Source organism: Delphinus delphis, chromosome 18, assembly GCF_949987515.2.
Source record: "Delphinus delphis chromosome 18, mDelDel1.2, whole genome shotgun sequence".
NCBI classification, from domain to species: Eukaryota; Metazoa; Chordata; class Mammalia; order Artiodactyla; family Delphinidae; genus Delphinus; species Delphinus delphis.
The window spans coordinates 76,515,586-76,542,095 of NC_082700.1; the positions used below are offsets into that span (position 1 = coordinate 76,515,586).

Genomic DNA, 26,510 nt, shown 5'->3' on the forward strand with positions numbered 1-26,510 from the left:
GCCGGGGTGTGACTGCCTTTGCCTCTGGAAGCATCGCCAGCGGCAGGGCCGCCCCCCGGGGGTGGAGGGGTGACCGTGTAGGGCTGCCGTGCTGCCCTAGCCCAGGACGCGAGAACTTGCCGTTTCTGGAAAGTCACGCTGCCTGCTCGTTTGCTTCGTTGTCTCCTGAACATCCGGTTAGCTTTTACCTTCCGTGGCTTTTAATCCGCTTTCCATGCTTTCGTTTCTTTGCTTCACTGGACCACACTTGGAGTCCATTCCTCAGATCTTTCCCTTCCCCGTTCCCTCCTCACTGCCCTGTTTACCTGTCCACCAAGATTTTCGTTTTAGTGACCATCGTATTCATTTCTAGAAGTTGTTTCATTCTTTTCCGATGCTCTTCATTTCATGATGCCTGTTTAACTCATTATGGTCCTCATTTCTCTCTAGGCATTTGAAGCACATTTGCTGTACAGCCTCCTAGATTATCCTGTTAATTTCTGCATCTCGGGGACTGGTCCCCTCGTATGTTTTCTGTTTACACTCCCTTGGTGGTTCATTCTTCGTGAGCTTGTGCTTTATTTATGGATTGCTCTTTGATGGATGGCTGTTCAGTGGGTACCTCTGCACCCTGGGTTGCAGAAGTGCCTACGGAGACGGCTGACATTGGCTTCCTCCGGGCCCCGAGAGCTTTCTTGCCCTTGGCAAATCCTGGTGGTCCTGCAGGAGATGGTGTGGCCTTGGACTGCACGCTTGGCGGGGTCAGCCTTGGTTTGGTTTCTCACAGGCTGTGTCCCCCATCCCTGAGTGGCCAGCACACTTCCTAGCTGCTTCTCTGGCCGGCGGACAGAAGTCTGTAGGCTTTCTTTCATTAGCCGTGCGGGTCACCAGAGTTCCACCCGGTGGGACGGGGCAGTCCCGTAACAGCACTGGTTGCAGCCCGGCCCCAGGGCAGCTCCCACCACTGCCGGTGCTTTGCGGCCTCCTTTACTTGGGGCACCTGGTGGGGGTGGTCCCCATCCCCCTCTTCGTTTAGCACATCTGTGTTTAGCTTCTGTTGTTATCGGCGTTTTTGAACATTTATTGCGAGAAAGGGGGGCACGTGTTGCGTCCGTCGGCCCTGGAAGGTGGCGCTGTGCTGTCTTCCTGGCTCCCCCACCTCGTCCCAGCGAGTGCAATCTGTTTTAGCCATTGGATGGGCCAGAACAATGTCTTGTTTTTCTTAGGATAGTGGGAAGGCTGAGTATTTTCTAATATGTTTCCTGTGCATTTTCCTCTGTTATGCATGCCCATGACTTGGCCTCTGTTATGTTGCACTGACACTTCAAAGTTTTCTCTGGTGGAGGCGCTAGAGGCCACCCGAGGCTCGCAGGGGTCCTGCGCTTCTCCTCGCCCCGCCACCACGGACGACTGTCCCTGGAGCCTGGGCCTGGAGCGTCAGCCAGCGCTGCCCTCCCGGGTCTCCCGCAGGTGGCACGGCGGCAGTTGCACCCTCTGCAGAGGGCGTGTTGGCGGCTCCTTCGTGTGACAGCTCATTGAGCGTCTGGACCCAAGGCTTCGGGCGTGTGTTCGTGACGCCTCCCAGCCCAGAAGTTTCCGTTTAGCGACCAGCACACTGTGTGCTTCCTTTTTCTGAGGGCGAAAAGACAACCTCTTTGGACTTAAACCTTGATTTGTCTGGGTCTCTTCTGCCTGTCCCTTATTTTTATAGAATATTAGTAGATTGAAGCTTGCTTTTGAAAAAGCTTCTTCCTTGTAGTTCTCATAGTAAATCGACTGAATTTTATTAACCGTGATGTTGTGAGGTATGTCTTAAGTTTAAGTAGAATGAGGCAGTTGGCAAGTTATTTGCGTTTAAAAAATCTAAAGCAGATTCAAGCCATTCTCGTGAATTAACCTTGCTGCACCCGTGTTGCTGTGTGTCTTCCTCCACGTGCTGCGTATGGTCCCCGGGGCGGTAATTGAGGCTTCAGCCACCTCCCTTTACTGTCGTCGCATATGCTTCCCCCAAACTGCAGATTTTAAAGATGAAAAGGCATTTTTTTCTTCGGATGGAAACGTCGTAGTTTTTTCTTCCACAGTTAAATGCTTAGCTGCAGATACAAGATTGGGAAGCAAAGTGTATTAGCTAGACTAGACTGGTTTTCCTCCTTGTATTTCTCATGGTTTAGAAGTAGTTTATTTTCTGTGGAGTTCTGCTTCCATCCCATGGGCAGAGAGAATTCTTTCAGCTAGGAATAACACCTTCTGTTTTGCTCGTTATTTTCAGCTGTTTGGAAAGCCCTTACAGTGAGGCATTGAAAGAAGAGTTAGGTAAACAGCTCCATAGGAGGAGGGGGACCCACAGCTAGAGACAGTGCGTTTTGCTTTGGGCATTTTGGGGGTTTCTGTTGCTGAGAAGATAATGGAGCTATTGAGCAGTTGGAATTAGGGGCCCGGAGCTCAGGAGTGTGTGGGGTGGGAGGGAAATGCTGCCTAAAGAGAGAGATTCTGGACAGGCGTGTTCAGCATCCTTCTACCTAACACGCCGGAGGGGCCCCGGCAGCCGTGTGTACAGCAGGACCCTGCAGAGGGGGCAAGGGAGGAAGGGGGTTGTACAGACCGAGGCCCCCAGGCCGTGCTCATCACAGTTTCTCCTTTCCTCCCCACCAGCCCCACTCTGATGTAGCCTTGGAGAACCAGTGATAGACGCACCCCGCGGAACCTCAGTGACAGACACACCCGCCCCACAGAACCTCAATGGCACACACACATACACACACACACACACACACACACACACACACACACGAGTGCCAAGGAATCAGTTGGCAAGCGCTTCTTCAGTACCTATTCTGAATAAATCTCTCTTGAATTGGATGAAAGCCATGTGATGTTCAGTGCTTGAATCCTTGCAGTAGCCGTGACCGCTTTCCTTGTCGTCCCTGGTGTGGCGGCTCCGAAGGCAGTGAGGTTTTTCCTTGTTGCCCTGTGTGGGGTGGCTTTCCTTCCTTGTCTGTTGCCCTTGTTTAGAGGGACTTCTGCATCCTGAGTGACCTGGATCCCTCCAGATACAGTCCAGCCTGTGGGTCTTGATGTCTTAATATTGTTACGTGTCTGCCAACGTTGTCTCTGATGCTCTGGGCCTAGTAATTCACCCGTACTGCACGCCTGAGCTGCATGTGTAGCGTATAGCTTAGTTCTTTTTTGTTTGTTGACAGCAGTGGTGCATAATCTGTCAGATTTTCAGCCTGGCCTGGGAGGATGGGCTGGAGGCACGGCTGTGGGGGCCTCTGAGCTCAGGGAGCCGACCGTGTGGTGGAGATGGGGCTGGGGGCCTGCTGGCTGCATGGGCTTCTGTCCCGCCGCCCGTTGGACTGGGGGCTCATTTGGGCCCAGAAGCTGGGGTCGTGCGGGGCTGCCGCGCGTGGTCCTCTCTAGGGTGGAGCCGTAAACCTGCCCTACGTCTTTATTTCAGAAAAGCCCGTGTCACCCAAATCTGGAGCCTTGAAGAGCCCTCCCAAAGGATTTGATACAACTGCCATTAACAAAAGCTATTACAACGTGGTGAGTAATCGCAAAACGGTTTCGAAGAGTAACTTGTTTTTTTGAATGTCTCTAAAACTGAGCAGTGTAGAATGTAGGTAAACTGCCTAGAGAGGGAGGAAGGATATAAAAATCACGTATCGTCCGCCACACAGATACAACCACCGTTACTATTCTGCTCTGTTTCCTTCTGACCTCTACGTATTTCTATAATACTCTTATAGTTTTGTATGACTGTGTGGAATAGTACCCTGTTCTTATTGCGTAACTGGGTGTTGTGATTATTTCCCCATGCGGTTACAGCTCTTCAACACTGGGATTCTAAAAGGTGCGTAATGTGATTTACAGGTTTTATGTGCCTCAGAGGCCATTATACGTCAGAGGCCATATACTCCATTGGGAGTAGACGGTCAGTTTTCCAGATCAATACAGTTTCTAGTTCATTTTGTATGTTAACGTAGTCTTTTCTGGGATTGATATGTGTATATATATCAAATAGCATGAAATTCGAGGAGAGTGTCTAGACATTGTACATAGTGAAGGCAAGGGTTTCAGAATCCTAAAATTTGCTGCATTTTGAAACTTGAGCAGTTTGTGAGCTTAAAAAGTACCTGTGGCATTAAATCTAATATCTAATCCAAACCTCCTTTTTCCTGAACCGTTCCATCTGCTGGAAATGGGAAATGATAGTCTAGATTTGGGTAGATGTTACATTGCCGGTGTGTATCTACCTGGTGTGATAAGCCAGCAGGGTGACCTTTCTAAACACAGCTATGTTTTGAGTTCTGTGGGAAGCGTGCACTTACTTAGTTATTCCTTTCCTCACTCCCAGTCCTCTTTACTTTCTCGATTGGAGATGTAAGTCTGCGCCACGAGACCTTTGAGGATCTGGAGTAGAGTAGCGGCTGCTGAGCCTCTCCTGGCAGCAGCCCTTTCATCACGAGCGTTCCGTCTCCGGTGCTCTTACGAAGAGATGGTGCAGAGTCGTGCAGACCTGAACCAGTGACCTGGGGCTGCGCGCTCAGCTCTCTCCTACGCATTTGCCCCCAAATCTTGCAGCGCAAGTTGGCCTTGGGGGCCCTCGTTCATTTCTTAAGGATTTGTCAGGGGCTCGCTCTGCCAGGCCCTGCTAAAGGCGTTGCTTACGCAGCGGTGACGAGAGCGGCAGGAACCCCTCCCCGTCGGTGTTTCCTCTCACCACCTGCCCCCGATCCGTGGCCTCCTCTTTGCAGGACTTCACTTCTGTACCTCTTCTGCTGTCCGGTCTCCGTGCGCCAGGCCGCTGAGCGCACCCCTGGTGGCCCGTGGCCTCCCCTCTCCTCGTGTTGGTCACCTCCTTCCCTTGAATCTCTCCACCGTCTCGCTGGTCTGTCCCCGTTCTCGTTAGCACTCTTCACTGGCCTCATCTGGACTCCGACCCCCGCTGGCAGAGCACACCTGCGTCCCAAGGGCTCAGGGCGCCTGCCTTTCCTGGCCGAGCTCTGCTCTCCAAACCCTCCTCCTTCGAATCTTTGTCTCTTCGGGGTTTGTTCCTGGGACGTGGCTCTGCCCACATGTTTGCTCTTCAGTGCGTGGAATGTGTTATGTGTGGGGTCCTGTGCCGCTTCAGCGTTTGTTAGGGGGAAAACTTTCAGCTTACGGAGCTGCCTTTTCTTCGTGCACGTTCTCAGGTGAGGCGTTGCTTTCTTTTCCGGGGGAGGCTGCAGCGAGCAGCGCACTCCTCATCCACAGTGACGTGCCACAGCGGGAGAGCCTCCTCTTCACTGGTGTGCGTCCAGATAACTGTATCAGAGGAAAGCAGCCGGTGCCGTGTGAGCTGGTGCCGGCAGCACTGCGCTGGCCTCCGGGGACCCTGCTTCCACTGGGTGTTTTGTAAAAGTAGGTAGCCGTGCTTTCCTGGAAACCCTGGTGGGTTGTTTTCTTCGGCACTGTGTGTCGTGCAGTCCTCTCTGGACTGAAACGTAACCAGTGCTGCTTTAGATTTCCTTCTTTAACTGCGCTTACACAGGGAGAAGAGCTTTTGTGTCACATGTGCTGTTGTCTTGGAGTCAGCCAACTCTTTCATTCTGGATGATGGGGAAACGCCTTGGCTTCAGAATCACATCCAAACGGTTGTTTACATAAAGCTCTATGAGTGAACAGCGCATGTTAAAATTGCGGTCGTGACGGACATCGACGTATAGAGCTCGTGGGAACCATCTTTCGGCATATAGCACTCTCACTTTGCAGTGAACAGAACTGGTTAGTGACGAAGCCAGGAGTCAGTTTCAGCTTTCCTGAATTCCATATTTATAAATTATACAGAAAAGTAAAATGTGGGGCACAGTATGACACACAGAACAAATAGAATAGATAATGTGTTAAACTTTTCGCACTTCCTTGTGTAGTTTTGTTTTCGCAGAAAACTGCAGAAGTACAGATATCTTTAACCCCACTGAGAGATAAGAACACTTTCTAGGAGATGAGACCAGTGTGGGCTGATGATCTGTGAAAGATTTAGGTCTCCACTTGGGGTCAGTGGGGAGCACGGGAGAGCATTCTAGGTGGAGGCCCAAACACGTGGAGGTCAAGAGGCCGTGAGGAAGCTCCGCCGTCATGTGATGGTCAAGACTGGGGAGCAGGAAGTGGCTCCTAGTGACTTATGGCCGTTCGTCACCTCTCCTCCCCTTCCAGGACCACGCCCCCCGCCCCGTGCACTGTTGGCAGACATGCTGGCCTTCTGCAGGTCTCTGAGGTGCTGTTCATTTTTCTTCATTCTTCCCTTCTGTTCTAGGGAGTTTTCTGTGTTTGCTAATTATTGCTTTTGCTAGCTCAAATCTGATCTTGAGCGCCTACCTTTCAATTCGTAATTTCCATTTGATTATTTTTATAGTTCAGTACAGACTGTATTTGAGTCATTGTTCTTATACTTTAAAAAATTCTTTAAGCATAGTTTTCTTTAGTTCTTTGGACACTTTGTTAAACAGGACTTTTATTATTTTAGGGCAGTTTTACATTGACGGTAGACTTGAGAGGGAGCTAGACTACCCACGTACCCTCTTCCTCCCACCCCGCCACACACACACACACACACACACACACACACACACACACACACACACACACACACACACACACACACACACACACGCCTCATTACCAGCATCACTCACCAGATGGGACATTGTTCACCGAGGATGGACCTGCACTGACACACACACTCATCCAGACTCCCCAGTTTACTTTAACGTTCACTCTCTGTACACGCGTGTATTCATCATTACAATGTCAAGTATGTCACTGCCCTAAAAATCCTCTGTGCTTTGTGGCTTCTTTCCTCCCCACCCTAACCCCTACCCCTGGCAACCACTAATCTTCTTACTGCCTTAGAGTTGGAATCATCCAGATTGTCGGCTTTTCTCTGATATTTATTTTGGGTACCTGGTTGAGCTCCTAGAGGTAAATTTCCTGATGCTGGGGGTACGGGTCCCCCGTGACTGTGTCCCCCCAGGGTTTATAGCTCAGGCTGGTCTGCACTGAGCCTCTAGCACGTCATCAACTACAGCCCAGGGCTTCCCACCCCAGCGTCTCTGCTCCAGGCAGTGCGACATCTTGGGGGCAGTAGCCTTGTGTCCCCTCCCCTTATGGACTCGAGAAGAGTTGTCGATTTTCAGTCTGTTCAGCTTTTTACTTGTTGTTAGGGTGGAGTGACGACTTCCACGTTCCTCACGTGCAGAACCAGGAACTGTTCTCAAAAGTAATATGGCAGCTGTTCATGGAATTCTAAAAACACTCAAGCCCTTTAATGTGGTAATTCTGCTTCTTGAAATCCACCCCAGAAAAATCACCTGAAAGGTATTCAGAGATGCTTGTTCAAGGGTGTTTTCATAGGGTGCTTTGTTACAACAATAAGCTGCAAGCAACCTAAATATGTAGCAGTACAAGAATGGTTAAGACACCAGCAGTACATCCATCTATAATTCTCAAAAATGCACTTGAAGCTTTAAAAAATGTCAAACATTCATTTTAGGTGCAGTAAGCAGAACATAAAATTACCTAGATAATGTGATGTAATTATGTAAAAACGTTGTCCCTGCAAGTAGAAGGAAGTGTTCCAGACAGTGTGGCAGAATCCCATTACTTGATAATGCAAGTAATAGAGGTGTTTGGAGGATTACTTTGGCACCAGAGCCCAGACTGTGCTGGAAATGTCAGCAGGGCGTTAGAGACCTCAGGTGGGGGAGTCCGGGCCTCAGACACAGAGAGTCATGATGGAAGAAAAAACCCATAGCTTTGCTTTAAGTAAAGAGCTGATTAGTTTTTGTGACAAAGCCAGCCAGCACTGTTAACTTTGTTTTCTAATGTGAAGGTGTTCGAGGTCAGTCTGTCTTCAGGCTTAGGTCAGTGAATGGTCCGGAGAGCCCTTGTTTAGGTTCTGGGGGGAGGGGTGCTCCGGCTTTGTGTGTAGTGTTTGGGTGTCCTCTTGGGGGGCTGGCCTGGCAGAAGCCCCCCAGCTGCTCATGCAGTCATGTGTTTGTAAAAGGACGTTGGAAATGCTGGCCTTGGCCTTGTAGTGTTGTTGCGAGGATTAGCAGTGGGCCTTAAGGTGCCTGGTGAAATGCTGGCCCTTAAGAGGTTTTCACGGTTGTTAGGAAGAGCGTTTAGAAGCACTGGGGGCATTAGGCCCATTTGCCAACAAGCATCCCATTTGAGAATTAATTACCTGGGAGGGCTGGAGTCAAGGGCGACAGGATCATACAGTGAAAGGGAACATGTTTGTCACCTGCCCGAGCTTGATGGGTTTGACAGTGAAAGGAGTTGACTGCACCTACGGCCTGGTAGCAGACGCCTTTTCTGGTGGAGATCAGAGAAAGTCCTTCTCTTCTAGAAGCTAGATGCCACCCCCAGAGGGAGTGAACGGTCTTTTGACACCCCTTTTAGGGGATGTCACCGGTAGAGAACGAGGTTTCTTAAATATGTCCATCTGGGAAGATATGGGTCCTTATGGCCTTCCGTGTCCTGTGATGCACTGGGGCTTTATTTTCCAGGGTTACATCAGTGCTCCTTATCTGTGGACAGCAAATAAGGCATGGTTTGCTTCTACTCCCCGGAGTACAATGAAAAGGCAAGGTAGCTTTGTCTTTGAAAGATTGCAAGTATAATAGGTAGCAATCAGTGGTTTTAATAAATGTTCAGAATAGACGTGCATCTTGCATAAAATGCTGTAGGAAACCTCCACGGACCTTTCCGGTGCTCCAGAGTGAATCTGTGCCCGTCCGTCCCCTTGGCTCCTGGAGTTGCCTGGAGCCTCTGCCTGGTGGCCGGAGGTTGGCCTAGAGCCACACTGACCTCAAGCACTGCTTTGGCTTCTTTTATCCTTTATGGTCCCTTTACCTCGCCCACCTTAGCCAAGACTGCTTCTCAGTCCTGACGTCTGGTGTCTCCGCCCGGGGCCTGTACGAGGCTCAGGCCCATTATGGCTCTCACCCGGGACAGGGCAGCTCAGCTCCCTGCGCTCTCTGAGGAGCTGCGCCCTCCTCTCCTGTAGCCCACCCACATTCATACCGATGGCGAGGGGCCTGCTGGCGTCTGTGACAAGTTCTGCTCCCACTGTTTTTATGTAATTTCCTTGTTTTATATAGATGCAGATTTCCCGCTGGTAGCAGGAGCTGGGTAGAGTAGCAGCTGAGGCTTGGCCTGTGAATGAAGAGAGTTGAGCTGTTCAGTCGTGGGAAAGGCCGTCTTGTGAACTAGTCACGTCCTGAAGAATGGAGTCACGTGACGGAGCTCCAAGTAGGACTTTGGCGGGTTTGGGCTGGAAGGCAGAGTCCGAGGAGGTTTGTAAGATGCCTCCCACCTGAAGTCAGGGAGTGGACTCTGAGTATCTGTCACAGACCAGTAAGAGCCCTTTGGTGAAGACATGGCAGAGCTGGGACTCACGCCCGGGTCTGCTGGCTCCCAGGGCCAGCCCCTGGCTGGCACAGACCAGAGCGGCCCTGCAGCTTCTGCTGGAGCTCTTGCGTAGTAAACCTTCAGCATTTGGAAGAAATACATCCCAAGACCTCATGAATTCCCAAGTTTAGAAACACTGGAATAACGTAACTCCTTCTAAAAGGCACAGTAACATACACATTTTGCGTGCCCCGCCCCCCAGACTCTTTCTGCAAGTTAATGTCGTGAAGTGCTAAGAGCACGCAGAAATCAGCACGCTGCGTTACATCAGTGGCTGCCAGTGGGGGTGGGGAGTGGGCTGCAGCCCTGTCCTCATGCCTCTGGCTCTGCGGGCGGGCAGGGCTGCAGGCACAGCTTCCTGCCCTGCCTGGCCTTCCTCCCTCTCCTTTCCCTCGGGGCGGGTAGCTATGAGCCGCTCGAGTCCTCTCTTACTTTTTGAAACTTTCACCCCTAAAATACAGTTTAAATAGACCAGGCTGAAAGGAAACGTGCGATGGTTATTTTTCCTTGTGGTTCATGGGGCTAGTTCGGTGGGTGGGAGAGGGGTAAGAATAGCTGTGCCATTCTTGAGTGTTTCCTACTGTGTTTCTGAACCAGGCTCATGGTTTTGAAATTGGGTTTTAGTTTGCGATGATAATCTTTTATTGTATCTGGATCAGATGACTTAATGTTACTGTGTATTTCTCACACGTAAATCAGTTATTTATTTATTTATTTATTTATTTTTTTTTTTTTTTGCGGTACGCGGGCCTCTCACCGCTGTGGCCTCTCCTGTTGCGGAGCACAGGCTCCGGACGCGCAGGCTCAGCGGCCATGGCTCACGGGCCCAGCCGCTCCGCGGCATGTGGGATCTTCCCGGACCGGAGCACGAACCCGTGTCCCCTGCATCGGCAGGCGGACTCTCAACCACTGTGCCACCAGGGAAGCCCAGTTATTTATTTTTAAAGGACTATCGATGACACATAAAATAGAACATACGGCAGCTACCAAAATCTGCAGTGGAAGTTGTGGCTCATTTGTAAAATGAGCGCTGCTCTACGCTCCTTCGCCGGCAATAATGAAGTGAGTTTCTGTGGTCTGCAGGGTAATGAGTTGGTCCTTTGTTTTGCTTTGCTGTAACGGCTGACAGTTCAGGGATTGTCTGTGTGGCTTGCCCAATGTCGTCCTCCTGTGTGGCACCATTGTTTGACCCGACTGGGCTCTCCACGCCTCCCGCCTCGGGGAGAGCTTGTGTCGGCTGGGCTCAGCCCGGCTGTTCCTCACGGTGCCGAGTAAAGGCTGCTCTTCCTGTGAAAGCTGCTCGCGTTCTCTGGACCAGCCTTTGTGTGATGGAGCTGTGGCAGCCGGGCTGTGAGGTCTCATGGGGTCCTGCAGCAGCCAGAGTGTGCAGAAGTCAAGAAGGGGGAGACAGGTGATGGCCGGAGCACACAGGCGTGCCGCCGACCTCGGGGAGGGACGTGTGGCCTCCTGGCAGCGTGGACGGTCGGCGCCAGCATGCCTCACTTAGCAAGTCTTGGTCGTGTGTTTGTGAGAAGCTAAGTGTAACTTGGATGGTTTGGGTGGGATTACTATAGAGCTTGACTTGAGCACTTATTTGGAGATCATGTTTACAACTAGTAGTTGAAATTTACCAACTTAACTGTCACAATCGCTGCAGTCTTTTCTTTGGCATTGCTTCTGGTACATTCTCTGGGAAGCTTTTGTATCTGCTTGCTCTGCTTCATGCTGCGATGGAAGAAATGCCGTTTTCTTCTTCTCCTCGTGCCCGTGCGCCTGCTGTTGCCACGCAGGGATTCTCCTCTTCCCTCGCACAGGAGCTGTTTTTCTGTTTTAGAAGACAGGTGTAGAGGTTTCCGAGCACGTCCTAAGCAGTGCTGCTAACAGTTCCTAACAGTTGTAACTGAGACATGAAATCATAGTTTAGTGTTCACTTTCACATCCAGAAAGGGCTTTTTGTCTCGCGCACCTGTGACAGATTTAACTTTCATTGTTTTAGCTCAAGGACTCATTACGCTCGGCTTGTTTGCCTCACGTCATTTTGCAGGATACAGGGTGGATTAAAGTGTATGCTGTGGGCGTGCAGTGGCAGGGCCACACTGTTCTCTCTGTTCTCCAGTCTTTGGACCCTTGGGTCCACTGAGTATTTCTTTGAGGGGAGGCGTTGTAACTGTAAGATCAGCACCCACATTTCCCCGCAAAGGGAGGGTCTCCTGGAGAAACCCCTCCTCCTCCGCCCGCTCCACCAGGCATCTGTGAATAGGTCCATTCAGGGGCGAAACCAGAGCTGAGAGTCAGTGAAAGAGCCTGATTCTCTTCATCTTACATAGTGTAGTATGTGAGTTATCTAATCAGGGTTGCGTTTACTCATGAATGACTGTACTCTCCTCGAGAATGCAGAAGACAGCAGTGAGCAGAATAATAATCCGTGTTGCTTGTATTAGTGTTGAAATCTAAATCTAGCTTAATGATTACTTTTTCCTTTAATGTTTAGACATGCATTTTGATTATCAGAAATCGTGGGAGAAAACCGAGCGTGTTTGATACCTTTATTCTGTATGATTTCTTTTGCAGGATTAATTTAGGCTGATGTGTCAGTTTTGGAAGACGGACAGCACATTTTAGCGCATGCAGTAGATCCTCAGAAAGTATACATAGTATGATTTTCTGACTGAGGAAGATGCTGGCTCTCTAGCAGAGCGGGATGGAAACCATAGCTGAGGAAAGGATCTTACTTGCTTCCACTGCAGCCCTTAGCCTGTGGCTGGAGAAGGCAGCGTGGGGCAGTGCAGGGTCAGCTGAAGGCTCACATCCTGGCTCTGGATAAGTTACTTAACCTCTTTCTGCTTTTACTCTTTCCCTCTGTAAAAGGAAGGTTTTTGCGAGGATTGGAGATACTATGGGTAGGGCACCTTCGTGCCCAGAGTGTAGCATGCATCAGGAGTTAGTAGAAGGCCACCTTTGCACCTGGGCTCCATCAGGCTCCACCTGCAGACCCGGAGCCGTCCCGCCCTGCCCAGGGAGGAGAGTTGCTCTCGGCGATTGCTGATGGAAAGGGGCACGTGTTTTAGTTCAGCTGTTTTGTACTTGTGTTTATGTTTTTAAGAGTTGTTAACTGATTTTGGCTATATTTGCTGTAGGGTATCAGGAAACATTTTTATGTTAAGGTTGATTTATAATTATCCTCCTATCTTTAAATACAATAGTGGCTATATAAAGGTTGCTTTACACTGGTAGACCTTTAATTTTTAATGTTTATAGGATGATCTGAGTTGATCATCTTCTCTAATGAAAGTCTGAGGTTCCCAGAAATGGACTGAGATTTACTAGACACCGTATAAAGGGTAAACTTCATGTTATTTTTAGTTGATAGACTTTCCATATGTCAAAATGCATAGATTTTAAGAATACAGGTCAGTGAGCTTTGATAGGTATATGTATCTGTGTCACAGCTACCCAAACCATGATGTAGAACTTGTCCATTACTCCAGAAACTTATCTCATGCCCCTTTCCGCTTTGTCACCTCCTCCCACCCCCGACCTTTGATTTCTGCCATCGTAGGTTAGTCTTGCCTGTGCTTGGACTTACCGTCGATGGGCTGTGCGGGATGTCCTTGTTGCGAATGGCTGCTTTTGCACAACACAGTGTTGCAGAGAGTCATCCACGCATCCACGCTGTTGCGAGTATCAGTGGGTCCTTCTTTCTTTCTAAACGGACTCGGCATTACTTATCTGATGATGAATTCATTCTGGCCTCATTCTAGGTATACCTGTGTCAGATGTGCTTGGCGGTGAGATGAAGTCAGTCGTGTAGCCTTGGTAACAGTTCATTACATGGATTTAGTAGTTAATCACAGGGAGTGACTGATGATATTAAACAAGTTAGTATTACATAGAAGCAACAATGTGAATTGAACAATGGTGATGAACTTGCCAGTGCTTATACATCTTAATGTCAAATAATATTTATTCATCATTTGTTGTAGGTGCTACAGAATATTTTGGAAACAGAAAATGAATATTCTAAAGAACTTCAGACTGTGCTTTCAACCTATCTGCGGCCACTGCAGACCACTGAGAAGTAAGTTAGATAATTGTGCCAAGCGTGAAAGAGTCGTCACCTTGGCTGTTCCTTCGTATTTTCAGAGAACAGAGGCTGAGCTACTGGAACAGAATGAGCAGCAGTTTCCTATAGACATGAGCACTTTGTTTATTAGACTTTTAATAGGGTGCTGGGCTGGGAGAGGAGAGGAATGTAAGTAAAACTGCTCACTTATTTCTCCTGTTGTTTTCTCGGCTCTAGGTTAAGTTCAGCAAACACTTCATATTTAATGGGAAATCTAGAAGAAATATGTTCTTTCCAGCAAATGCTTGTACAGTCTTTAGAAGAATGTACCAAGTAAGTAAGATGCTAAAAATTGCAAAATTCAGATTGATATAAATGGCATTTAAAGGATCAGGTTTAGCATAATTTTAGAATTCACATTTCTAAAGGTGGAAACTAGGTTATTTTATTTATTTAGTTTTTTGATGTGGACCATTTTTAATGTCTTGATTGAATTTGTTACAATATTGCTTCTGTTTTATGTTTTGGTTTTTTTTTTTTTTTTTGGCCGCGAGGCATGTGGGATCTTAGCTCCCTGACCAGGGATTGAACCTGCACCCCCTGCATTGGAAGGCAAAGTCTTAACCACTGACTGCGCCTGGGAAGTCTCTGGAAACTAGGTTATTTTGAATCCTTGGGGTATATCAACTTTTATAGTAAAAGCTGTGTTTTAGACTATTTTCACAGGAGGGATCTACTGACTATTCAGAAAAAGAAGAAAGGCTTCCCCTGAGTGGTGATTCTTTGGCTTGGGGCCAGCGGGGTCGGGGAAGCAGGGCTGAAGAACCCTGAAGAGGGAGAGAGCACGGTGTGTAGCAGGGCCTGGGGTGCGCATGGCTTCGTGCCTTACGTGCCACCGTGTGGGCGGCCACGTTGCTCCCATGCCCTCCCTGGGGACCACCCTCCCAGCACCTTCATGTGTCCAGCAGCCCGGAAGCCCCGGGGCCCCGGCGTTCGGGGGTTTTACGGCAGTCTCGTTGCAGAGCTGAGATTGATTAAATACATCGTTGGCCGCTGGCGATCCTCCCAGTCTCAGGCCCCTCTACCCTCCGTGGAGGTCTGGGGTGGGCTGAAGTCCCCACCCTCCAATCACGTGGTGGGTTCCCCCGGCAGGCCCCCCCCATCCTGAAGCCGTCTGGGGGATCAGCCCAAGCCCCGGTGTGGTTAAAGGGGCGCGGTATGGGTAACAGAAGATGCTCCTGGCACTCAGGAAATGACAGGGGTTTTAGGAGCTCTGTGCCAGGAATGGGAGCCAAGCCCAAATGTGGGATTAGGGTTCTAGAGGGGGAGAGATACCGGAGCGGGGAGTGGGCTGTGGTTGAAGCCATGAGGCAGGAGGGGAGCCTCAGGGCAGGGCTGAGCCGCCTCGCCCTCAGGCACCTTGTAGGATGATTTTCAAAGAGTAGTTAGAAACCCTTCCTGTTAGTAAAATTGACTTCTCTTTTGTAAAAGTTACTTTAGACGGAATGTCTCCACGGTTGGGTTTTCTAGGATCGAGCATGTTCCCCGAGGTCCCTGCAGCTTGTGCCAGCCGCCCTTGTCGGGGTGGTCCAGCCTGTCTCATCACTTACTTGTGTGCTCATTCATTCGTTCGTTCATGCATTTGCTAGTTCTCCTGTTCCCCCTCCCTCACGGGTCACCCCACGCCCAGAGTCTTGTAGCTGGTATTCTCTTTCCAGGCGTTCTTCTGGCTGAAAGGAGTTCTCTTTCTTGTGGTAGCGTGTGCCCTGCCCTTGTGCTGCACTGCCCTGGCGCAGGCCGGCCTCGTCCTCCCTGTGTCCTGCACGGACTCCTGAGCAGGCCTCGGCCTCCAGGTGGCCCCTGCGTGTCCATTTCTCCCCCAGCCTCCGGTCAGAGCTCTGCTCAGGAGCTTCGGGTGGCGCCCGGTTACTCATGTGTTGCTTCACAGCTGCGTTTTACAGACTGGCCTTCGAGGTGCTTGTACAGGCCGCCTCGTGGGGGGAGAGCTAAGTTAGGAGATGAGCTCCCGCGTGGTGGCAGTCTGACGGGGTCCCTCCCCGAGGGGCTCCCGCCCGTCTCTCCCGCTCCTTCCCCGCCTTGTGCCGGCCTCTGTCACTGCCCGCCACCCTTGGGGCGGGGAGCAGGGCTGCTGAGAGGTGACCCCCCACCCAGCCCTGCCTGCTGTCCCCTCCGTTTGGATCCACTTCCTCCTGCTGTTCGTCTTACTGAAACCCCGCTGGTTCCTTCAGCCCAGTGGACACAGTCAGTCCCAGTCCCAGCCTGCCCCTCTCCCCGCGTTTCTTCACCTGCACTTTGCGCCTCGTTTACTGCAGACTCCTCTTTAGCGTATTGTAGACTGAGTGCCCGCCAGTTCTCATGTATTGTAGGCCTTCGGCTTGTAGAAGAAAGTATTTAATAAATAAGCATGTAGTGTAATTGCTGTTGGTTAAATACACATTGTGTACTGATTTTGTTCAAAAGTTAATTATAAAGTGTATCTTAAGATATAAATAAATTCATTTTTATAACGGACCATTACTGTAACATTTTCACAGTAAAATAGTATTTGTTTTAGATTATTATCAAAATACAAATTTGAACGAGAGGATGTAGTTCATTTTGTTTGAAAGTTGTTTTTTTGAACCATCCAAATAATAGCAGGCATGGGTGACCCAGAGATAATATTCGACTCTGTAGAATAGACGGGCTCAGATGCAGAGCGCAGGTCTGGTTTTGCCTGGGCCGCGTCCTTATTAAAGAGCAGAGCGTAGGACTTGAGCCTATTTGGAGGTGATTTGGGGTTGATGGCGCACTGACCCAGGTGATTCCGATCATGGGAATCACCTCTGACCTCAGTGGTGGAGTCTCCACGGTGGACTCCGCGTCAGAAGCTGACCTTCTGCCCCTGGCCCGCCATGCTGTCACCTGGGAGGCCCCTGAGTAGCTCTTGCCATAATTTCCTTACTTGTTGAGACTGCAAGCTTCCATAGAAATGTGATTTCAAAGCACATGTCCAGCACTAGAACCTTAAGAGTCTAGGGAATTCAGAAAGTGAGGCAGACCAGTGGCGTGTGCGGGGACTCGGGCAGATGGCCCGGGGCGGGGAGCCTGAGAGAGCTGCTGGCTGGTGGGAAGGGACTTCTCCCGCCAGAGCCTCAGATGCTGCCCCTTCCCGGGGCTCTGGCACCCTTAGGAGGGTCGTCCACGTTTAGGGTTTGGGGTTGAGCAGGAGAGGACTTGCCGGGGGCTGCCGGCAGCCCCTGAGGCTCCTGCGAGTGGGCGCTTGTGGCCACTCGTGTAGACACCTCTCTCGATGCTGTCTGCGAACTGCGTGCTGAGGCTCACCTGAGGCTCACCTGAGGCTCACCTGGCGCGCAGCCGTGCCGTCGTGCTGATCTTCGTGTCCCCTTGGAAATCGGTGGTTACCGGACTGTGAACCCCCTGTCTGTCCAACTGGCATTACCGGCAGGAATAAATGTGCTCTGCGGGGGAAATGGTGTAGCAGTTCTGATTTCTCAGGTTTTTCCTGGGATTCATTCCTTTTTACTCTAGGGAAGGAGAAAGGCCCTTGGCTATCCCCTCTTGCTACAGAGACTATTGGCTGGACTGTTTGTGTCACCCCGCCTCTTATTATCAGACCATTGATAACGCCTCACCTGTTATCAGATCCTCGGTTGATAACACCCCCCTTATCAGACCACTGATTGGTAAAAACCACCTGTTATCAGGCCATTAGTAACATCCCTCCTGTCATCAGGTCAGTGGTAAAACCATACTTATCAGACCACTGCTGACCCCGTACCCATGGTCAGAGCTGGGCGTTGGGCCACCAGGAGGCTGCAGGTAGATGCGGCTGACAAGCAGCCCTGTGGCCTCCACAGCCACTGGGGGCCCTGCCTACACGTTGTCATGCTCTAAAAACCACCTCTAGAAGCACAAGAGAGAACCACAGTGAAGATCCTCTGTTTCAGTTCTTAAGTCATATTCCACGTTGATGGTCTTTGTGAGTTTTGTGTGCCCCGTTATTTCAGTGCTCTAGGCGGTGTTACGTGTGAGGCGTGTTGGCACAAGACCTGGGCTCCGTGTTAGGACTGCCCATGTAACCTTTCTGAGCTCTGTCTGCTGGTGCCTTCTGGCGAGCTGATGGATTATGAGGGCTCTATAAACTGATGGGGGGCAAGTGTAGTGAATTCCTGCAGAACCGGTCCAAGAGAGGTCATAAAACTCTAGGACCAAGGCTCAACAGGTCAAAAGAAAGAAAGAAAAAGGAAGGAAGGAAAGAAAAGAGAAAGAAAACCTTGTATAGTGAAGTCATTGTCCGTATATGATCCATGGACATGTAAGAAATGAAAGTCCCTAGACCTAGATTTTAACTACATTCTCCTTTGAGTGCATCGGGGCTGTGGTGTTGGACCAGGTGGGAAGTGACGTCACGACAGCGTGTAGCCCAGCGCTGAGCAGTGTGTATGCCGTTGCAGTAACTCCATCATGTAGATAGTGCATCTCTCGTCTTCCTGTGCCCTGTCTCCGGCAGTGTTCTGTTTTTGTTGGCCAAACTCTGACGTCCCATGATTGCCGTTGCTTTCAGTCCCCTCAGCTGGGCAGTCGGGGTTCCCTGCTGGATTTCTGGTTGTAGAAGCCAGCCTCCTCCTGTTTCACTGTGTCTGAGTATGACCATCGCCTGCTCAAATGCAGTGTGTCATAGTCTCGATAGATGTGTCTTAGGTGCCTGGACCCTGGTAGCAAGCAGGTAGCCTCACTGTGTCTTTGAGGAAGGCGTGCTTGGCTGCGTGTGATGCCTGGTCCTTGGTGACTTGGAAAGGACGCCGGTCTTCTTCCCTCTCCTGGAGGTGTGTACTGTCCTCCTCTGAGCGCTGCTGCAGTTTGCGTCTCAGAAAATTGAGACACCATCTCTGTCTTATAGTCAGTTCATTTTTGAACTTGTTTTGTATTCCCCTAAAAGACTGCAGTCACTTTTTAGGTAGAGATCATTTCTTTCTCTGTTTTTAATCTGTTCACAGTGCCTGAATGAATGGTTGAAGTTAATTTGTTGAGTCAGTGACTGTTTCTCCTGCAGATACACGGAACTGTGACTAATCCCTGAAGGCTATTAAAAACCCACTAGGGCTAAGTTCACACTGGAGAAGAGTCTGCTAAAAGTGCAGGTGCTAGCTAACTGTGGCTTCAAGTCTGAGTCAATGAACTGAGCAGTGAAACTCGCAAGAAGCAGCACACGCCCGGTCAGGGTTAGGCCCCTGCATTAGGGAAATGCTGTTGACAGCTGGCCCGTCCTCCCCCAGGATTAAGGTGCCTTTCCTGCTCTGGACGCGTCTTTTTCCCACGTCCGTGATGATGACGATGATTGCCTGTAGGTTCCATGGGCATGCTTGTCTCTCTGCCTACCGCTGATTCTCTCCAGCCTTTGCCCAAAGGGAAAGAGGGCTGTTGTATCTTCTCATCTGCCTGTCGTGATGCTCCTTCAGTAGAAAACCTTACCGACCAAGTAACCACATTATATTTCTCCTTATTTTACACACAATTTAAGGCTTCATGACATTATTTTTCTCACTGCCCAAGGAATCCTGGGCTTGTGCACAGGTCCTGGCATCTGGACGCTGGAGAAAAGGACGGGCTTGGTTGGCTGCTTTATGGCAGGGCGGCTTCCAAGGCAGGTCTCTCCCCCGCTGGCTCGTGTTCAGAGCACATACAGTCTGGGACTCGTGTGTGTCGTTTCTGTGGGGTGGTGCACAGGCCCTCCTCCCGCATGGTTCCCACGTCCACCACTGTCTGTGGCACTCAGGATGGTTCCCTTGTGCCTCTCCTCTCCAGGATGCCTGAAGCTCAGCAGAGAGTCGGAGGCTGCTTTCTGAACCTGATGCCGCAGATGAAGACCTTGTACCTTGCGTATTGTGCCAACCACCCGTCTGCAGTGAGCGTCCTCACGGAGCACAGGTGCGTCTCCGGGACTTGCTTCCCCGAGCGGGGAGTGGCGTCATGGGGTCCCCTCGGAGCAGCTCGTTTCTGTCAGATATTACGTGCAGTGCAGTGCGAACATTCACGCGTTTATTCAAAGATGATCATTTTAATTACCCTCGGAATTAGTGCCTGAGAAGTACTGGTTGGGAGTCTTTGAAATCCTGCTTAGTGCTTTTATAATAGAAAAGGATGTGTTTTGAAGTCTCCCCTTCAGCTCATACCCTTGGACAGTGGGTTGGAGGAGCTGGTAAGTGTTCTGGAATGCGGCTGCAGGCTGAGTCCGGGCTGCTGGAATGGCGTTCCTCAGCGCGTAAACACCAGACCACGTGAGACAGAAGTACGCTTGCTGTAGGAGTAAATGTGCATTCACAGTGAGGCCTGGATTTCTTAGGAAAACGTGAAGCTGGAGACCGTTAGCTTTAGCTTTTCACCCCGAAGCAGCGGTGAAACAAGTGAAACAGTGGACAGATTGACTTCCTGCTTGTTTGGTGAGACAAGGCCGTACCTGTGTCCTGGAGGAGGGCTGGGCACCCTGGGCTGCGGCGAGGACCGCGGGCTCAGCCTGCAGACGGAGTGGGTGATGAGGCTCTGTTTCTGCTCCCAGAAGGGCACACGTTTGTATTAATAAGTGTTTTAGAAAATATTTATGGTTTCTTCTGAAAACGGCAGTTCAGCCATAAATAGCAGTTCAGTCATTGTTTAACCCATAAGTGAAGAAGTTGTGTTCGTCGCATCAGGGTAAACGCCACTGTGCTTGTGATTTAAATATTTAACCTCAGCTTACTCCTAAGTATTTCGGTTTAAAGCTTAGAAACTGTGCTGGGAAGCAGGCATTGCTGAGATTGAGCTGAGGTGGCAGCGTAGCATCCCTGTGTGTGCGCCTGGGTTGTGTGGGCCTGGTGGCAGGGCCTCTGGGTCCGTCAGACCTGGTTTGAGCCCGCATTGCCTCTCTGAAGCAGATGGGTCTCAGGAGGTCACCCCTCTTCTCTGAGAGCGCTGGCCATAGGGTACTGTAGGCGTGAAGCAGAACATGTAAACTGTCGACTGAGCACGATGAAGGCTCAATAATGCGAACTGCTTTATTGTCTTATCTGGACTCTGGGTGTTTACTGCTGCTCCGTGTGCTTAAATACTGAACCTCCATTTGTAGTAAAGCATTTCCAGTCCTGCAGCGAAGCAAGCAGTCTTTGACACGGTGATGGAAGAAGAGAGACTAGGATACACGGCGACCACAGAAATGAAAAAGCCGTCGGGTCTTCTTCTTCCTCACGCTTCTGGGAGCGTGGGCAGTGCTAGCATGTACCTTCCTAGTTAAACCGTGAAGCATGGATGCAGTTACCTGCTCCGGCATCCACTCCTGAGAACGACAAGTTAAATGGAATTTCCACACCGGTGAAATGCAGAGATTACATTTGTGTCTCTGAAAATTCCTCAGGAATTGCTGACACAGCCATGGGGGAGATGAACAGCAAATAGAATGTTAGGGTAAAATTGCACACCTTTTCAATTTTGCTCTCTCCTTCCCCCTTTTTGGTCAGGGGTTGATCCCCTAGGGGTGGGTTGAAAGTATGAAAAGAGGGTGGATGTGAGGCTCGTGCTGAAGGTGACATTTAAAGCAGTTCAGACTGTTGAAGTTTCCTAAAATGTGTAGACGTTCAAGGGGAATGCTCGCAAGCCTGTGCTGTTTTCCTCTCTTCTGTACTATTACGTTAATGACTGCTTGTGTCGTAGCTGAAACCTCAGTGGAGCTTTTCCCCAGAATAGCAGGGAGAGAATACAGATGCGGCTCTGAGTGGGGACCTCTGCCCTCCTCCACGTGGCGAGTCCCGGAGCGGGAGGCGGGTGGACTGAGGTCAGGCTCTGGGCCTGTGAGCCCGGAGACGGCGGGAGAGCGTGGAGGCCGCAGGATGCGCTGCCTGTGTGCCCTCCTGAGGTCCTGGGGCAGCGAGAGCGCCCACTCCGCCCGCACGTCAGACCCTGCTTCTGAAGCGTAAGTCGGGGGGTTGAGAGGAGGCTCGCGGCGGGCTGGCGGCCTCTGTCGGCCTTCACTTTCCATTCTGGGACCCTAGCTTGTGGCCTCTTTCCCGCTTCCCTACGTTTGTTGTAGTCTTAAAAGCCGCCACACTTAGGGGTAGATAAATCTGTTTTTTTGCTTGAATATACTTTTTTCTTCTTAAATTTAATTTTATTTTTTTATACAGCAGGTTCTTATTAGTTATCTGTTTCATACATGTTAGTGTATATATGTCAATATACTTTTTCAGCATTGATTTAAACGTAGTGTTTAGCAGTTTTAAAGTCTTATTTACAGTCTTATGATCCTTACATTGTGTTAGTTTGAATTCTGAGTATGAATCTTGAAAATGTATATACAGAACCATCAGTTCTACTCTGTGACATAAATCACAGCAAGATTCTTTTTTTTTTTTTTTTTTTAAGATAAAACACAAATCAAACTTATTATTAGATTTGTCCACAGTCAGCAATGGTGATCTTCTTGCTGGTCTTGCCATTCCTGGATGCCAAGCGCTCCGTGGCTTCCACAGTATTCGTGCCCTCTTTCACCTTGCCAGAGACCACATGCTTGCCATCCAACCACTCAGTCTTGGCAGTGCAGATGAAAAACTGGGAACCATTTGTGTTGGGGCCAGCATTTGCCATGGACAAGATGCCAGGACCCGTATGCTTCAGGAGGAAATTCTCGTCATCAAATTTCTCCCCGTAGATGGACTTGCCACCAGTGCCATTATGGCATGTGAAGTCACCACCCTGGCACATAAATGCTGGAATTATTCTGTGAAAGCAGGAACCTTTATAACCAAAGTCTTTCTCTCCAGTGCTCAGAGCACGAAAGTTTTCTACTGTCTTTGGAACTTTGTCTGCAAACAGCTCCAATCTGTTAACGTAGCTTTATGGATTGGATGAGCAGTCACTTCTTGGTTTCCAGGTCCCTTACCTCGAAGGAGACGCGGCCCAAGGGCTCGCCGTTGACGGCGATGTCAAAGAACACGGTAGGGTTGACCATGGTTGGCCAGCGCGGGAGGTTCTGGGGTGGCAGCGTCTGCAAAGCCAGCAAGATCCTTTTTGACCCACCTCCTGGGGTAATGGAAATAAAAACAAAAATAAACAAATGGGACCCAATGAAACTTAAAAGCTTTTGCACAGCAAAGGAAACCATAAACAAGACAAAAAGACAACCCTCAGGATGGGAGGAAATATTTGCAAATGAAACAAAGGACAAAGGATTAATCTCCAAAATATACAAACAGCTCAGTATCAAAAAAACAAACAATCCGATTGAAAAATGGGCAGAAGACTTAAATAGACATTTTGCCAAAGAGGACATACAGATGGCCAAGAGGCACATGAGAAGATGCTCAACATCCCTAAGTATTAGAGAAATGCAAATCAAAACTACAGTGAGGTATCACCTCACACCAGGTAGAATGGGCATCATTAGAAAATCTACAAACAACAAATGCTGGAGAGGGTGTGGAGAAAAGGGAACCCTCTTGGCACTGTTGGTGGGAATGTGAATTAGTACAGCCACTATGGAGAACAGTATGGAGGTTCCTTAAAAAACTACAAATAGAACTATCATATGACCCAGCAATCCCACTACTGGGCATATACCCTGAGAAAACCATAATTCAAAAGGGTCATGTACCACAATGTTCACTGCAGCACTATATACAATAGCCATGTCATGAAAGCAACTGAAATGCCCATTGACAGAAGAATGGATAAAGAAGATGTGGCACATATACACAATGGACTATTACTCAGCCATAAAAAGAAACGAAATTGAGTTATTTGTAGTGAGGTGGATGGACCTAGAGTCTGTCCTACAGAGTGAAGTAAGTCAGAAAGAGAAAAATACCTTATGCTAATACATATATATGGAATCTGAAAAAGTGGTACTGATGAACCTAGTTGGCAGGGGAAGAATAAAGACGCAGACGTTGAGAATGGACTGGGGGACACGGGGTGAAGGGGAGGCTGGGATGAAGTGAGAGAGTGGCATGGACATATATACACTACCAAACATAAAATAGATAGCCAGTGGGAAGCAGCCGCATAGCACAGGGAGATCAGCTCGGTACTTTGTGACCACCTAGAGGGGTGGGATAGGGAGGGTGGGAGGGAGGCTCAAGAGGGAGGGGATATGGGGATATATGTATACATATGGCTGATTCACTTTGTTACACAGCAGAAGCTAATGCACCATTGTAAAGCAATTATACTCCAATAAAGATGTTTAAAAAAAAAAAAGTTCAGCTGCCCTTGGATGGCAAAAAAAAGAAGCACCAGCTCTGTTGAATTATAACTGACGTGTACCTTTTGCATTATCATATGATAGTAGCCTAATAGGCTCATGGCTGCCTGTTTTGAGTGAATTACGGGTTTCGTTTTTTCCAGCACTTTAACTGTGGCTTTTTGCTGGGCTACTTGATGGCTCTCTGTGTGTTCCCCTGGTTGCCGTCTTGCGGCCCATGGTGTCATTTCAGTAAATATGGAGGAGGTACGCTGTGTAAGGATCGCCGGCCTCAGTAGAAATTATGCTGAAAGAGCCTTTGTTTTGTCAGAAAAGCTGTAACCAGCCGTTTTGTCTGGTTTTATTGTAGTACTAAATTTGTTTTTTTTTTTTTTTTTTTTTGTGGTACACGGGCCTCTCATTGTTGTGGCCTCTCCCGTTGCGGAGCACAGGCTCCGGATGCGCAGGCTCAGCGGCCATGGCTCACGGGCCCAGCCGCTCCGCAGTATGTGGGATCTTCCCGGACCGGGGCACGAACCCGCGTCCCCTGCATCGGCAGGCGGACTCCCAACCACTGCGCCACCAGGGAAGCCCCTAAATTTGTTTTTAAAACTAAAAAAAAAAAAACTATTTCAGTGATCTATAAAGATTTATAAAAAGTTCAGTTTCCTTTCTTAACTGTGCACGTGTCTGGCATTGCAAGGCTGTCATGTGAATATTAAAAGAAGTTACTTCTGCTTTTGCAAAAATTTCACATGAATTTTTAGTTGTAGGGAATTTTGGGGGGTGGGTGATGAGGATAACTTGCTTAGTTTTATTCATTATTGTCTGCCATAACTATGGTTATGAAATTGCACGTATAATACTGAAATATCAAAAATGGCCTGAAGAGACTTTTTGACGATTTTCCTTGTGGTAGAAAAGGCCCCAACTGGATTATATTTAAAGGAGTCGAAATGTACTGTTAGTATCATTAAGCTTCATTTTTATGGGACTCTGCTTGATCCTTTGTTCAACATTCAGAGAAATGCTGGTAAAATATAAATGTCTCCTCCATAAAGCCATCATTTCTCTCTGCTCGCATGTTAGGGATGGGTGGGCTGATCTGAAGAGGCGCACGTTTCCGAGTGAAAATGTTTGAGGGCTAGGGCGGGCGTGGTGGGCACAAGACGTGGGGCGGCCGCGCGTGGGTAGGGGGCCCCGCCTGGGCTCGGCCGCTGTTGGCAGTGGCTCCTGTCTGCAGATGTGCACGATGACCCCTGTCTCAGGCCCGGGGTGGCGTGGGCGGGAAGGATGCACAGTGCGTGTCCGGTGCCATTGCCCCTGCTCTGTCCCTCTCCCTGACGTGCGCTCCTGCCTGTGCGTCTCCTCTGCCCGAGCTTGGGGAGGTGGGCCAGGAGGCAGCCCTGAGGGTCAGGCTTGGAAGAGCCAGCCCTGCAAGGAGGGGAAGGCAGGGTGATGGCAGAGCACGGAACCGTGCACAGCGGTGCCAGCGCCAGGCTGCCCCACAGCAGGGTCCCGGAGCATCGCCTGCCTGGCTTCGGAAGCCCAGCCCTGTGGTTTTCCGGGAAAACCGTTCTTCGAAAGCACAGAGTTCTGTGCACAGAGGTGTTGGGTCGTGTTGCCTATGCAAGCGCGTGTGCACATAGAGCCCTGGAAGTAGTTAGGCCGCTTCTGTGCTAAATATTTTAAATTGCACCACCGTGGCAGGCTGTCTCGCAGGAAGGAACTCGTCATGAAGCCTTCCTTCTGATGGAAGTGGGAAAAATGTGTATTGTATATGCTGAGTTGTTATAACGAGGACTTTGTGAACATTTTCCCGTTTTATGATTTGCTTTGATTTTGATCATAGCTCCTAAATGTGTATGTATATTTATTTAAAAGGTTGATTTTTGAAGAAAACTATGTATAGGTAGGTAGGTAGATGGCAGTGCTGTTAACTATGCTGTCCTGTCACTCTTCGTACGCAGCCAGGACGCGCTCCGGCTCAGGCCACCCACGTTGTCGCGAGCCCCAGCACAGACAGGAGCTGTCTCCGAGAGAGGTCTTACTGCTTGAGAGACATAAGGCTGATTTCCCAGGGGTTGATGAATTTGTTTGCAGCCTGACATTTGGAAGCTTTTGTTTCTGAGCTGGTTTAGTCGGGTCAGGTACCTTCCCCTTTGGATATGTCAGCAGAATCGATGTGCAGGGTTGAGAGTAAGAGGTGGGCAGTGCCAGCACCAGCTCTGCTGTCACGCCTCCCACAGAAAGTCACTCTAGGTTGTACCGTAGGAGACTCTCGCATTCACCGCTTTTGAACTAGCAGTTTCAGACGGTTTAGCCTGAATACCGCGCGTTTTTCGCCAGGAGCCATCAGTGGGGCTGCTGGTCCTAGGAAGCTTGGGCGGGCGGCCACGTACAGCTGGGGGTGGAGGTGAGGCGTGAGGCGGGTTCAGCTGACCGGCACCCAGAGGGGATGGGCTCGGTGATTCTTCAGGACCCCGAGGTTGTCCCGCCCTCCCAGTGGGTGGGTGCCGCCTCTTCTCACAGCCTGCATTCCAGGTGACCTCCGTCCCCCGGTGTCTGGAGGGACACGTCTCGGCAGCAGTGAGGGGCATAGACTGGCTTCCTCCCATGGACCCTTTATAAACGTCATCTGTCCCTCAGTGCAGAGACAGAAGCACAGAGTTTCAGTCACAGACGTGAGCCACAAATGTGTGGGTGACAGAGCTTGACCCACAGCTGCGCCCCCGATCTTCCTGGGGTCTTCCTGAACTGGAGACCCCAGGGCGGCACAGG

The 26,510-nt window shown here is 49.8% G+C and overlaps 2 protein-coding genes across 4 annotated transcripts in view; one reads left to right on the forward strand and one right to left on the reverse strand.

Annotated features, from left to right (window-relative positions):
• Positions 1-26,510, forward strand: part of ARHGEF7 (Rho guanine nucleotide exchange factor 7) — a 126,098-nt gene that overhangs the window by 71,517 nt on the left and 28,071 nt on the right. For both annotated transcript variants that reach the window (XM_059995857.1, XM_059995858.1), the window contains exons 6-9: positions 3,437-3,525; positions 13,419-13,513; positions 13,736-13,831; positions 19,328-19,450. In XM_059995857.1, the coding sequence (XP_059851840.1) occupies positions 3,437-3,525; positions 13,419-13,513; positions 13,736-13,831; positions 19,328-19,450 (403 nt within the window). The remainder of the gene's footprint in view (positions 1-3,436; positions 3,526-13,418; positions 13,514-13,735; positions 13,832-19,327; positions 19,451-26,510) is intronic.
• On the reverse strand, positions 21,918-23,051 carry LOC132413708 (peptidyl-prolyl cis-trans isomerase A-like). Of its 2 annotated transcripts, XM_059995861.1 has the most exons (2): positions 22,431-23,051; positions 21,918-22,363 (listed from the first exon to the last, which is right to left on the reverse strand). In XM_059995861.1, exons 1-2 carry the CDS (start codon positions 22,839-22,841, stop codon positions 21,938-21,940), a joined length of 837 nt encoding a protein of 278 aa, XP_059851844.1. In that variant the 5' UTR covers positions 22,842-23,051; the 3' UTR covers positions 21,918-21,937. The 2 variants fall into 2 exon arrangements, with proteins under 2 accessions (XP_059851844.1, XP_059851842.1); XM_059995859.2 differs by lacking the exon at positions 22,431-23,051 and having other exon boundaries at positions 21,918-22,405.

Coding starts and splice junctions, on each gene's coding strand:
- LOC132413708 (XM_059995861.1), bottom strand. CDS start 22,841: ATGTGCCTCTTGGCCATCTGTATGTCCTCTTTGGCAAAATGTCTATTT. Junction 22,364..22,430: donor TGGGCCGCGTCTCCTTCGAG/GTAAGGGACCTG, acceptor AACAGATTGGAG/CTGTTTGCAGACAAAGTTCC.